This window comes from Scomber scombrus, chromosome 13 (assembly GCF_963691925.1).
Source record: "Scomber scombrus chromosome 13, fScoSco1.1, whole genome shotgun sequence".
NCBI classification, from domain to species: Eukaryota; Metazoa; Chordata; class Actinopteri; order Scombriformes; family Scombridae; genus Scomber; species Scomber scombrus.
Window position 1 is genome coordinate 23457823 of NC_084982.1, and position 12326 is coordinate 23470148.

Consider the following 12326-nt stretch of genomic DNA (forward strand, 5'->3'; position numbering starts at 1 on the left):
CAGTTTGTTTTCACATTCTTTTGCAGAGGGAGTAACGTTTCTCTGTGAGCATGATCTAATATATCACAACTAGTTTGAAATTAATCATGGTATGGTATAAAATAAGTGTGACATGGAAACATTTAGCTTCCAGTGCACATACACTGAGAATGGACTTTTCAGATAAGTAGGAGAAATCTTCAGACCAGCACATAAACGCTTAAAATTAATAACTTTTAAAAATACTTACTTTTTAACGTGTGAACGGTGTCTTTAAGAATTGGTTACATGATCAAACATTTTGGAAAAAAACTGTCCAAACACATATTGTCTCATATTCTATCCATACAGAGACTATGAGTGAAATATTGGTGAGCAGCACAAATTACAACAAAGATTCAAACTTGACTTTGTAAAAGTTTCTTTCGCCGATCAAGGATAAAAAAAAATACGGTTTGACTCAAAAAAGAGGATTAGTGCTGGGGTGGAATGTGATCTAACTGTTTTCAATGAATCTAAAACAAATCTTTTGCTGTATGGAGCATCTTTGAATTGCACAAAAAATGGTTCCAGTTGGAAATGTATCTCAATTGAGGCTTGTTTGATTACCTGGAGCAAAAGTACCATATCCGTAGCCAAGGTTGGCTACAATGTAGGGTTCATTCAGAGTGATCCAGAACTTTACTCTGTTTCCAAATTGGCTGAATAAAACATCAGCATAATCTCTGAATCTTTGGACAATGGTCTCATTCTGCCAGCCACCCACATTTTGCAGAGCCAGGGGAAGGTCCCAGTGGTACAGGGTCACCTGAAAAATAAAGGGAAAGAAAAAATGTGGACTACAGTGCTGTACATCCTGAGGGTAAAGTGCAGTTTGCAGTTATATTTTTTAGTAACACACATTGGTGGCTCCTAGTGATAGCATAAAAAAAGACACTGACAGACAGTGTCTTTTTTTATGCTACCACTAGGAGCAACCAAAGCCAACAATTTTTTACATCCTACCCATGCATGTTTTAATCCTTGCATTCAGTATAATCTATAATACAGGGTGTCCACAAAGTCTCTTTACGATTTAAAAAAATCATTACAAAAGCAATTGATGAGATATGTTAATCAGATGTGTTCTATGTACTCAGTGGTTATCAAAGTTTTTAATCACATTGCATTTGTGTATCGTGTATCGAACAAAGATACGGGACATCAATGACCTGAAGCAAAAGTTCACTGATGACATTGCCACCATTGATGAGGCTATGCTACAGTGAACATGGCAAGAAATCAAGTACCGTCTTGATGTGCTTTGTGCAATTAATGGTGCCCATATAGAGGTGTATTAAATGATTCAATTTCCACAAGTTTGTCTATTAATTTGCTTTTGTAATAAATGTGTTAATTTGTAAAGAGACTTTATGGACACCCTGTATATTCTTTGCACTTGTTCAACATACACACAATAACCTGATTCACACATCATTCATTTGTTATGAAATTTAAATAAAATTAATTATCTGACACCTTATGTTTAACAATAACAAAGACAACACTGCCTACCTGGGGCTGAATATTAGCAGCTAACAAAGCATCCAGTAATCTATGGTAGTAGTTCAGTCCAGCCTCATTGATGTGGCTGTTGGTGCCATCAGGAAGCACACGGGGCCAGGATATGGACAAACGATAATGGGTCACCTTCAGCTTCTTCAGGACTGCTACATCTTCGTCAATTTTGTTGTAACTATCGCAAGCAGTATCGCCATTGTCATTGTTGCCCACTCTCAAAGGAGTATGGGAAAACTTGTCCCAGATACTGAGTCCTTTTCCGTGGGCTCTCCAGCTCCCCTCAATCTGAAATCAGAAAATAGTTGTTTACAGTACTAAGCATGGTAAACTCCTACTTCTGTGTATACCTGAGCAGCATATATAAAACAGCTATGGAATACTGCTTTTCACCTTATGTTACTCAGAGTTTGTAAAATCTTCAATAAAGCTTGCTGTCTTTCAAATAGCTTCTTGACATATTAAAGCTTGTGCCTTTTTGAATGAAAATAGAAAAAATACTTGACTTTCACCAACATTGAATATGTTTTAAAGACAATTCATATATTTAGACAAAAAAGGATTTTTCTTTTTTTTAGTGTATCTTATTTCTCTCATTCATTGTAGAAAAATAAATATGGTAACCGTGCCCATACATACCTGGTAAGAGGCACTGGCAGTACTCCAGTTAAAACCTGTGGGAAACTGTCTGTAAAGTATCTTCTCATCATCTGGTAAAGGGAAACCATTGTCCTTCATGATGTGGTAATAATAATGAGCTGAGCGTTTGGGTGTCCTCGGTCGGTTTGGGTTGGTAAAGTCCACATGGTGCAGCCCAAATCCAACTTTGTACATATTAAGCCACTCAAAAGAATCCATGAGAGATGTTGCTATGTATCCTTTCACCTTCACGTCATCAAGATTATGAGCTGTAAAAAAAATATAAATATTAAGATATAAGTAATATAATTATCAGTAAAAACTCAAACATGTTTGGATACTGTCAGTCACAGTTTTTCTCGGTAATCTGGCTCGGATATTGAACTGCAATAAATTAAGAGAATACTAACCCTTTAAAGCTTCATCGATGTAGGTTTTGTAGTAAAATACTCTGACTGTGTCATCAACTGTAGTCTTGGTGTTCGTAGCTACTCCATTCTCTGTAATGTAAATATCTGGATCTCCATACTCTTCCTTGATCCAGTTTAGTAGTCTTCTTAAGCCCCATGGTACAGCTCTCTGGTTGCCGATGTCAGTAGTTGGGGAATCACCTTCCTCTGCTTCTGACAAATCCCGATCATATACATATGACTGAGGTTTAAGCTGAGCTGTGACATGACTTACTATCTTTGTAGTGTAATGATTTACACAGAACATGTCAGCAGTCCCCTTGATGTACTTCTTTTCTTCTTCAGTAAAGGAAGGTAGTCTTGACTCTGAAAGACTTTGGAGTTCACTTTTGTTTCCAACTTGCCACTTCATTGCATCTGGATAGTCGCCATTCTTGAAAATGGGGTGTGCAAACCAACCCAGTTGGAACTGCAGAGCACGATCAGCAGTCACTACTTCACGGGGAACATTGACATCTTTAGGTTCAAACCAGTCAGCATTGAGAGCAATGGATACCAGACCACCTTGGGATTTGCGATACTTATTATCATACGTGTGGTAGGCTTTAGCATGTGCTTTTATCAGGTTGTGTGCAATTTTGTATGGTGCAGTTCCTGGCTTCTTAACATTTGGTGGAATCTGTCCAAGTCCATATCCCGACCATGCAATAGTGTGAGGCTGGTTGAAGGTCATCCAAAATTTCACTTTGTCTCCAAAGGTGGCAAAGCAGAAGTCACAAAAGTCATTAAAAATGTCAATCATACCAACATTGTCCCAGCCACCAAGCTTTTGCAGAGCCTCAGGGAGGTCCCAGTGGTAGAGTGTTACCATGGGGGTAATGTTGTACGCTAACAGGCCATCAATGAGTCTATTGTAATAGTCAACTCCTTTCTGGTTCAGGGAAGTACGCTGACCATCAGGAAAGATTCTGGACCAGGACAAAGAGAATCTGTATGACTTCACCTTCAGAGCTCGCAGCATGTAGAGGTCCTCTTCAAGTCTGTGGTAACTGTCACAGGCCACATTTCCATTGGCATCAGCAGGGATACTGCCAGGTTTATTGGTGAAAGTGTCCCAGACACTCAGTCCTTTCCCGTCAGCATTCCAGCCACCTTCAATCTGGTAAGCTGAGGATGATACTCCCCAACTGAAGCCTTGTGGGAAAGTGCCATAATGATACAATTTTCTCTGAAAATTGGTTTGGTTTGAGAATTTCCTCCAAACGTCCTTGGCTTGGGATGGGACCGTGGAAGGTGGCATTGAAGAAAACTTGTTTGACTCTGTATTTCTCAATCCATGCACATTTAAATTCTGTTTTTTGGAAGAAAAGCCATTTTTCTCAATAACTTGGGAGTAAAAGTAGGCAGACTGCTTTGGAGTCCTGGGCCTGTCTGGTGAATCAAAGTTGACATGGTGCAATCCAAATCTTTCACTGTAGCCTTGTGGACCTTCAAAGCCATCCATGAGTGATTGGACAGTAAACCGCTGCACATTTACTCCATCCAAATGTATAGCTGTTGAGACAATAAAGAGCTGTAACATGGCTTTGTAGAACAAGTTTAGAAAAAGTCATAAAAGAAAAGCATTGCAATTTTAAGTTTCATTAACATAAACAAGAGTAACCATTTGCTGCAATATGAAATTATTCATTTGAAATTTAAATAACCTGTGTTTAACACAGAACTCTTACGTAATAATTATCCACCTTAGCTATAATATATAAAATTATGATGGTAATTTCATTATGAACTGCTACCTATAATACCTTTCAGTGCTTCATTGATGTACCTCCTCATGTACTCTATTCTACTGGTGTCATCGAGAGTGTCTCCACTGTACTCTGTCGGCATACCATTCCCAGTTATATAAATTGGCACTTTGTTGACATTCAAGTACTCAGTGGAAATGTAGTTAAGGAGCTTTCTCAGTCCCCAAGGTGTAGAATAGATCCAGTCAGAAGCTGTAGAGGACCATGATGGGTCCACATGGGCCTTGAAGTCACCCACCCCATGAGGACCAGGTGTGCAACCACCATTACTGTTGTTGACCAACCGGGAGGTGTAGTGGTTTAATCCAAAAAAGTCGGCTGTTCCACGTATCCTCTGGCTCTCTCCAGCAGTGAAAACTGGGAGGACGGCAGGTGCAGAATGAGAACAGTCTTTTCTTTTCTGGTCAATCTGAGTCTTTAGTGTTGCAGGATAATCTCCATCTACAAATATAGGATGTGCAAACCAGCCCAGCATGAACTGCAGGTAGCGATCGGCAGCTGCTTTATCTTCAGGTCTGGAGGGGTCCATGGGCTCAGCCCAGTCAGAGTTCAGTGCAATGCCCACTTTCCCCCCTTGTCTTGTCCTGTACTTGTCATTGTAGACATGCCAGGCCTCAGCATGGGACTTGAGAATATTGTGAGTGACCTGTAGAGGCACGATAAATGTTAAGGTGAATGTATCAGAATAGTGTATCAGCATGTATTTACAGTACAGTACAATATTGGTCTCACCTGATAGGAGGCAACCACATAGTCCTTTACACCAGGGGGATGCTCACCAGTTCCATACCCAGCGTGGCTCACCACCCAGGGGCTACTGAATGTGTTCCAGGTCTTGACCCTGTCTCCAAACCTGGAGAAGCAAAAGTCTGCATAATCCTTGAAGGCTTCAACAATAGAAGTGTTGGTCCATCCACCCTGGTCCTCGAGTGTCTGTGGTAGATCCCAGTGGTAGAGAGTGACAACAGGTTGTATGCCCGACTCAATGAGAGCATCGATCAGCTTGTCGTAGTAGACGGCCCCTCTCTCTGATTGGCTGTCCCGGTGGCCTGAGGGGAAAATACGGGCCCAGGAGATGGAAAACTGGAAGGTGTTGACATGAAGACCTCGCAGGAGATAGACATCATAATCCACCTTGTGGTAACTGTCACAAGCTAGATCAGCTGTCTGATTATCAAAAACCTTGTTTTCATGACCAAAACGGTCCCAAATGGTTTCTCCCTTCCCACCTTCTGCCCAACCGCCTTCAACCTTGAAGGACTCACTGGAGGTGGCCCATTGGAAGTCAACAGGAAAGGACTCATTCAGGAAGGTGTCTCGTTCATATGAGGTCATGGTGGCAAAATTATTCCATGTTTTGCAGTAGGTTATGGAACATGATGATGTTTGAATATTGTTTCTGTTGTAGGTGGCATCACTTTGATGTAAATGACTGAAGATAAAAGAAACAAGACGTTAGAATCAAAATTAGACCGCAATACGTAATGAGAAACCAAGAGTGCAGAACCCTCCTCTGTGCATACAAATATTTGTAAGCATACTTCCCCTGTACACACATATGAACATACAAATACAGTGCAGTATATACCAAAACATGTTATCTATTAATAGGCTTCACTGTGCTCCTTCCTTTGAAACTCTTCACCCCATCTTTCATACTGGGAATCATTTGTAGTGAGTTTACTTTACACTGTTTCAATTTGTTGTCAGAATTGTCAGAGTGGAATTTGTGCAATTTGTATCCTAAATTAGTCAAAACATCTCCTGAATAAACAATTACATGTTTTTTGGCTGAACTGGCTCCACAAAAAATTGTTTCCCACAAGTAAAATACAAGGGTTTGCTATTTTTCACAATTTAGGATTGTCAGGATATATGGTTAATTAAATCCCTAATATTTTATATGTACTGTAATACCTTTTTGAGATGATGTCAGCTGGACCCAACAGATCCACCATGTCAAATCCAAGAATATACTGATCGTCATTGCTCAGCACTGTAAAAGTATAATAAAAGAGATGTATCATAAATATCATATCATGCTTTTATCCTACACTGTTGTACAATTATCTCAATATGTGATGTGTATTATGTGATGTGTGACATAATAAGTGCAGTCTATCTCAGTTATTAAATAACTAAATGTCTGAATATGAATCCCAAATATTTACATTAATTAGGATTGATTTTGTATTTATAATAGTGAATTATTCCATGTTATCTCAAGTTGCAAGTCTTTATTCATAATATGAAAGATCACCTTTTAAAATGTTGTCATCAGACAAAAACTGATAAGGAGAACAGTCCTTGATGTTCACCTCATAAAAAAGAATGGGTTTTTCTTCACACTTTTGCTGCAAGATAACGGAGACATTCAACATAAGTGCATGTAATTAATTCATAATGAAGTAAGCAAGTAATTCCCCAACTAGGACAGCAAGGGCTCACAATTTATTATGCATAGCTGTATTTTTTATTCTACATACCATGACACTTTGCAATTCCTCAGCGAGGTTTCCTCCAGTGGTACAGTCATATTGAATTTTAATAGACAGGAAATCCATTTTTTTCTGAAATAGACATGAATATGAGTGTTAAGCTCAGTGTGGAAAACCTTCACAATTCCTTATCACACTAACAAAGAGCTTATCTAACACCTTATCTATTAGGAGAAGTCTTATTCATATAAGTTATATCAATACTAGTCACACAATAATATGGTTGTTATGAGCTTACCAGAAGTTGAGTGTCACAGATGATTGGGACTTTGCTAGCTTTTACCCCAATGGATACTGAAAAACACAAGTTAATTCACACTTTATTATACTTTGTATCTGCTATTAGACAGAGAGAGCACACTCCCCTTTCCCCTGCATTACTCCATTGCAATGACCTTTATATGTGGTGAACAGATATGGAAACCTTTATCTCATCAATCAGTCATTTAGTAATTATTGTGCACAAAGGTGAAAAATGTTACAAGAATGAATATATTTTATGACGAAGCAATCTCTGCTCCTGAATCATTCGGATCATAGGTAAAATAGTTAATAATTTAAAGGGACTTGATTAGTAATATTAACTGGTGTCTGTGTTTAAAAGAAGATAAATAAAATGAGAAAGAATATCTGTTTTTAATATCTCCCCAATCAAACCTGAAAAAGGCCAACTATTTTCAAATGTTAGCTTCTACCAATATGTATTACTTTTTAGAGACATTTTGCAATTTACCTCTTTAATCCAGCAATGCATAATTTTATTATAAATGCAGAACCCAACGAGTCTTTGCATACTCCCTAAAGCCACATGTTTTACTCAATAAATCATTAGTCCTATCCAAGAAGAGTCCAACATAGGTTCAGAGTATGCTGAAAGAATTGAAGTAAGAAATATTGATCTCCTACCTCCCCTGGGAAACAGCTGATGGTAACGGTGGTAAATATTGGTGTGTGCCACGAGGGCGTTTTGTAGCTCAGCATCCTTCAGCTCCTCCAAGTGACTCAGAGTCACCCAGGAGTCTGCCAGCTCTCCAAACTCTCTAAATGCAAACTCTGAATACTGCTGGAACACCTCGATCAGCTCGTGGCTCTCCCAGCCTCCATACATCGATTTTAAAACTTCTGGTACTGTTGATCCATGAAGGATGACCAGAGGCTTAAGGCCCACTTCCACCAGCTGCTTCAGCAGGGTCTGGTAGCAGGTAAGAACAGTTTGTTGTGGCTGGCTTGGAAGGCCTGTAGGTAGAAGCTGAGCCCATGACAGCGGCACTTTGAAGTGGGTCACCCCTCTGCCTTGGAGGTACTCAAAGTACTGCCTAGAACCTGGAGGTATGGGATGAGTGCAGTCAAAGGTGTCAATCAGTGCCCCTTCGGGACGCTTAACATTCAGGTCTTTCACCTGTTCATTGGTCATGGGACCAGCAAGAAAAATGGCTTGATTTTGCTCATCATTTTGCTGGCACTTGCATCCATACACAGCTATCAAAAACACAGAGAGAAACTTCCACAGGCATGACATATTGTCAGAGTGTGGGGAGGTGACTGAGCCCCTGGGTGGCTCACCTTTTATAGGCATGTTGTTTACAAGCTTAAACATTCAGTCAGACCAGAGTTTCATAACTGACACTACTGCTATGATACTTTATGATATGTTTGCTAGGAGTGGTCACAATCTTGAGTGCCTTTGATAAAATTCAAAGGGTCAAAGAGAAAAAAGAAGAGATTCATGATGAAAGGTAATAAACATCTGTGTAGAGGTCCAGAAGAAATGCCCATAGTCACTTGAGTTTACTCTGATTTTTAAAAGTAATAGTAATTCAATTATTGTTGAAAGTAATCAAATCTGTTGTTTTTGTTTTTTGTTTTTATTTGTTTTTTCCACCTCCAAGTCTATGTTTAGCCAGGTTATGTCACTTGCTGCTTGTGTTTCAGGTTCAGGGTTCAAATGTTAATGGTGGCCCAGGGAACGTGTAGCAGTCCTCACCTGCAGCAGGCAGCTTATCATAATAACTGGTCATTACATAATTATTGCATCCATTACTAATAAATACATTTTTATTACACATCATACATCAGTTTTGATGTAGATGTGCATGAATATTCAAAAGCATATTACAACTTCAAATAAGAGCATACAAGACAGGGATACAGTTATCATCTTGGCGTGTGAGTCGAGAGTCTTTCTGACCATATCACACTGCTGCAATAAAACACTGTAATTTGCACCACTTGGATGCGATACTGATCTCAATTGTGTAACTGTGCAATGAGAAGAAAATAGCATAGCTTTATAAAGCTCTGCCATCAGTGGTTAATATCAGTTCATCCTTTTCCAGCAACAATGAAGTACTGGTTTTATTGTGTCCCTGTATGTTTTGTGTCTGTATGGTTGCTGGAGCAGTGAGGTGAATGGACAGGAGGACTTCATGCTTCTTTCAGGCCCTTTCACAAAGCAACTGGTGAGCAGATTCCATCTGCACGATTTCAGAAACCCAGTTTTCGAGAACATAGTTCTCCACAGAGTGTCCCCGGCAAACCCTTGGTTTTCTGCAACTGTTATCCCACTGATTGGGGTCCCTTTCCAGCCTGCTTTGCGCCGGTGTTTGGGTGGGCAGTTCCTCCAGCCTGTGGGTTCTCCTCTAGGGCTGGGGAAAGCCACACAGGGAAGGGATTCGTTCCTTTCTCCCCTTTTCCCTGGGCTGCCCGTTTAGTAGTGAGATTGGGATACGGGTGGTTGACATATAAGCCTGAAAAAATGAATTTTTTCATCAATTTGCTGCATCAGTGCCTAAAATTGTTGTTTTGCTAAAGCTGTAAACATCTCGCGTGATCACTGAAGTACTGTGTGGTCGCGCGAGATCCCGCACAGATCTCTAGATGTGCTGTGCGGGATCTCTCACGACCACACAGTATTTCAGTGGTCACGCGAGATTTCGACGATGTTTACAGCTTTAGCAGTAGCAGCAGAGTAAAAGCCATCAGGTAAGTGTTTATTTTAATAAACTCCTGGTGTACTTACAAACTTTCCAATGCATCGATTTATGAGTAAAGACCCTATTTGTACTACTGTAGAAGTTTGATAACAATCCAGGCATTATTAGTGGGGTAACTTACGAGATACACTGGTGGTTCCGTTAGCGCCTGTACTAAGCCATTCGGCTGATGGCTCTAACTCCACTATTTTGCGACCAAATGAAAAAAAAGGGCTGAGGCGGTGATTAGATAGACCTCATGGTGTATATGACGCAGGTCGAAATTACGCCGAACTATCGCTTTAAGTGGAAACTGAAAAGCTGAAAGCGTTCAGGCCATATTAAACTTCATCCAGTCAATGTCAGACAGTTTGGCAGACCTGTGAAGTGGTTCTGGCTCAGATACTGTGCATACTATTTGATTGCAGCTGTAAAATATGCAGTCTGGTTTATCTCGCCAAATGAAGATATTCTTGTCACCAACTTGTTTCATGCAAGTCATTTCTGGGCCAAAAAGCTTCACTAACAGTGCAAACAGGCTTCTGCTGTGTGTTCCGTTCATATGAGCTCGCTATAAGGACGGGATTAAGTCGCTGTCACCCCATGATTCATTTATGACATATTTCTTTCTTTCTTCATATTAGCTTGAAAGCAGGATTTAACACCTACATTTTGAAAGCACTAAACGGCATGATATTTTTCATCATCATATTATGCAAACCCAGTTGATAAAAGCTGACTATACCGTTGCCTAAGGGAGGTGTCAATGGTAACCTGAATAAATGTACCACCCTACTGTTTTGTGTCCCTGCCTGTCTGCCACTTAGCCTACCAGTACCTCTGCTGTCTGTCCCTCATTATGTCCAGCCTGTGGATGCTCGTCATCAGGTTCAACTTCCACCTGCTCAACACTTTTGTTGGACGATTCAGTGCTTTTGCCGATGTCTAGGACTACATTACTGCTGCTGCTGGCAGTCTTGAGAGACTTGGCTTTCTTTTCTTTTAACTTTTCCCACCCACCTTTCTCCATACATTTTCTGCTTGCTATTATTACCGCCACTAATGATTCACTCCTCTTTGTTAGTGTTTTTTACACTTGGCAAACAAATAATCGTCTTAGCGCCCTCTGCTGTTGGCTGTTAGTGTCGCTTTATCCACTTTTTGGTTGATCCAGACTGCCAGTCCTCGCCATGCTCCGGGGTCCGTGGCAGTTTGGCAGTCCGTGGGTTTCACTGTCATTTTCCTCCAAACATATTTAGAGCTCTAACATTGTAAGAAGCATTGCCTTTTTTTGATGCCCACTGCAACATTTTTTATAAAAGGCTACCTTTAATTTTAAACCCAGATCTATTGCCCCAAGGCGTCCATTTTTTTTACATTTATGTAGCAATTGCCTCTTCGTGACTTTCCTAGTAGTTCCTTATATAAAATTACCTGTATGTTTATTGTCTTTACTGACTGTTCATTGGGAGGAATAAGGGTAGCTAAAAACAACAATTTAGATAAGACAAAAGTCATTATGATTAAGTCTTTTTCATGGCAGTTCTTATTACAGATTTGTTGTATACCTAACATCTGTCTTTTCTATGCTGCATGTCGATCAAGGGTTGTGTATTGCCCCTTCCAAACCAGAAACCTTTATTTTATTATGGTTAAGTTTTGCCCCAGATACTTCCTCATAGAGCTGAAGATGTTTGTTTACTATGTTGAATTCATTTTGGTTCTTAAATTTGAAACTTTCTTGATATACTCACTTCCCAGCAGTTCCCATTAGTTTTTTTTTATTTATCATTTTCAATTTAAACCCCTATTTACCTTTAGCTTTAACTTCAGTTAAATATTAATAATTATCAATGTGAAACTGCTCCATATGTAGCAAAAGCAGCATTGCTGCCAGTGTCCATTTAGAAATTGATTTATAGGCGCCATCCAGGGGTCATTCATTAACAGTGACACAAGCATCTACAAAAACTCAGGTATAGTCTTTATTTCTGAAAATACATATTGGAAACAGTGAAGCAGCAATGATCACAACAGTACATTTATTAACTTGGTGACAAACCAACAAATCCAATATTTAGAGATTTTTTCAGTATAACAAGACATAAAGGGCACAGATATAGTTCAGTGAGTGAAGTACAAATGTTGATTTTTGCCTTTGAGTTGAAGCTGTGCTGAGCTCTCAAACCAGATTTACCCAATAATGATAACAATCTCATTACCGGCAGTTTATAAATTTTACATTGAATAAGAATAATCAGCCTTTAACAGCATTATTGAACAAAGCAATTTATAGTCATTTTTTTAATAAAGACTTAAAAAAACAAAACATCAATTTTGATTAAGAATCTCTACAAAATCTTTTTTGCTTGCTGCTTGCTATCATCTGATTTTCGTAAGTGGCTGTTTATAAAGATCAGACAAGTTGATTCGTATTGTACTTGATCCTTTCTAAAACTTTTC

The 12326-nt window shown here is 39.4% G+C and overlaps 1 protein-coding gene across 1 annotated transcript in view; it reads right to left on the reverse strand.

The window, feature by feature from the left end:
- The window catches only part of LOC133993294 (lactase/phlorizin hydrolase-like), a 39263-nt gene extending 30853 nt beyond the window's left edge, over window positions 1–8410 (reverse strand). The window contains exons 1-11 of the mRNA XM_062432207.1: window positions 7794–8410; window positions 7130–7187; window positions 6880–6963; window positions 6654–6747; window positions 6311–6389; window positions 5126–5825; window positions 4391–5039; window positions 2586–4139; window positions 2176–2444; window positions 1534–1824; window positions 589–787 (exon numbers count right to left, since the gene is read on the reverse strand). Of these exons, the coding sequence (XP_062288191.1) occupies window positions 589–787; window positions 1534–1824; window positions 2176–2444; window positions 2586–4139; window positions 4391–5039; window positions 5126–5825; window positions 6311–6389; window positions 6654–6747; window positions 6880–6963; window positions 7130–7187; window positions 7794–8410 (4594 nt within the window). The remainder of the gene's footprint in view (window positions 1–588; window positions 788–1533; window positions 1825–2175; window positions 2445–2585; window positions 4140–4390; window positions 5040–5125; window positions 5826–6310; window positions 6390–6653; window positions 6748–6879; window positions 6964–7129; window positions 7188–7793) is intronic.
- Window positions 8411–12326: the final 3916 nt, after the last annotated feature.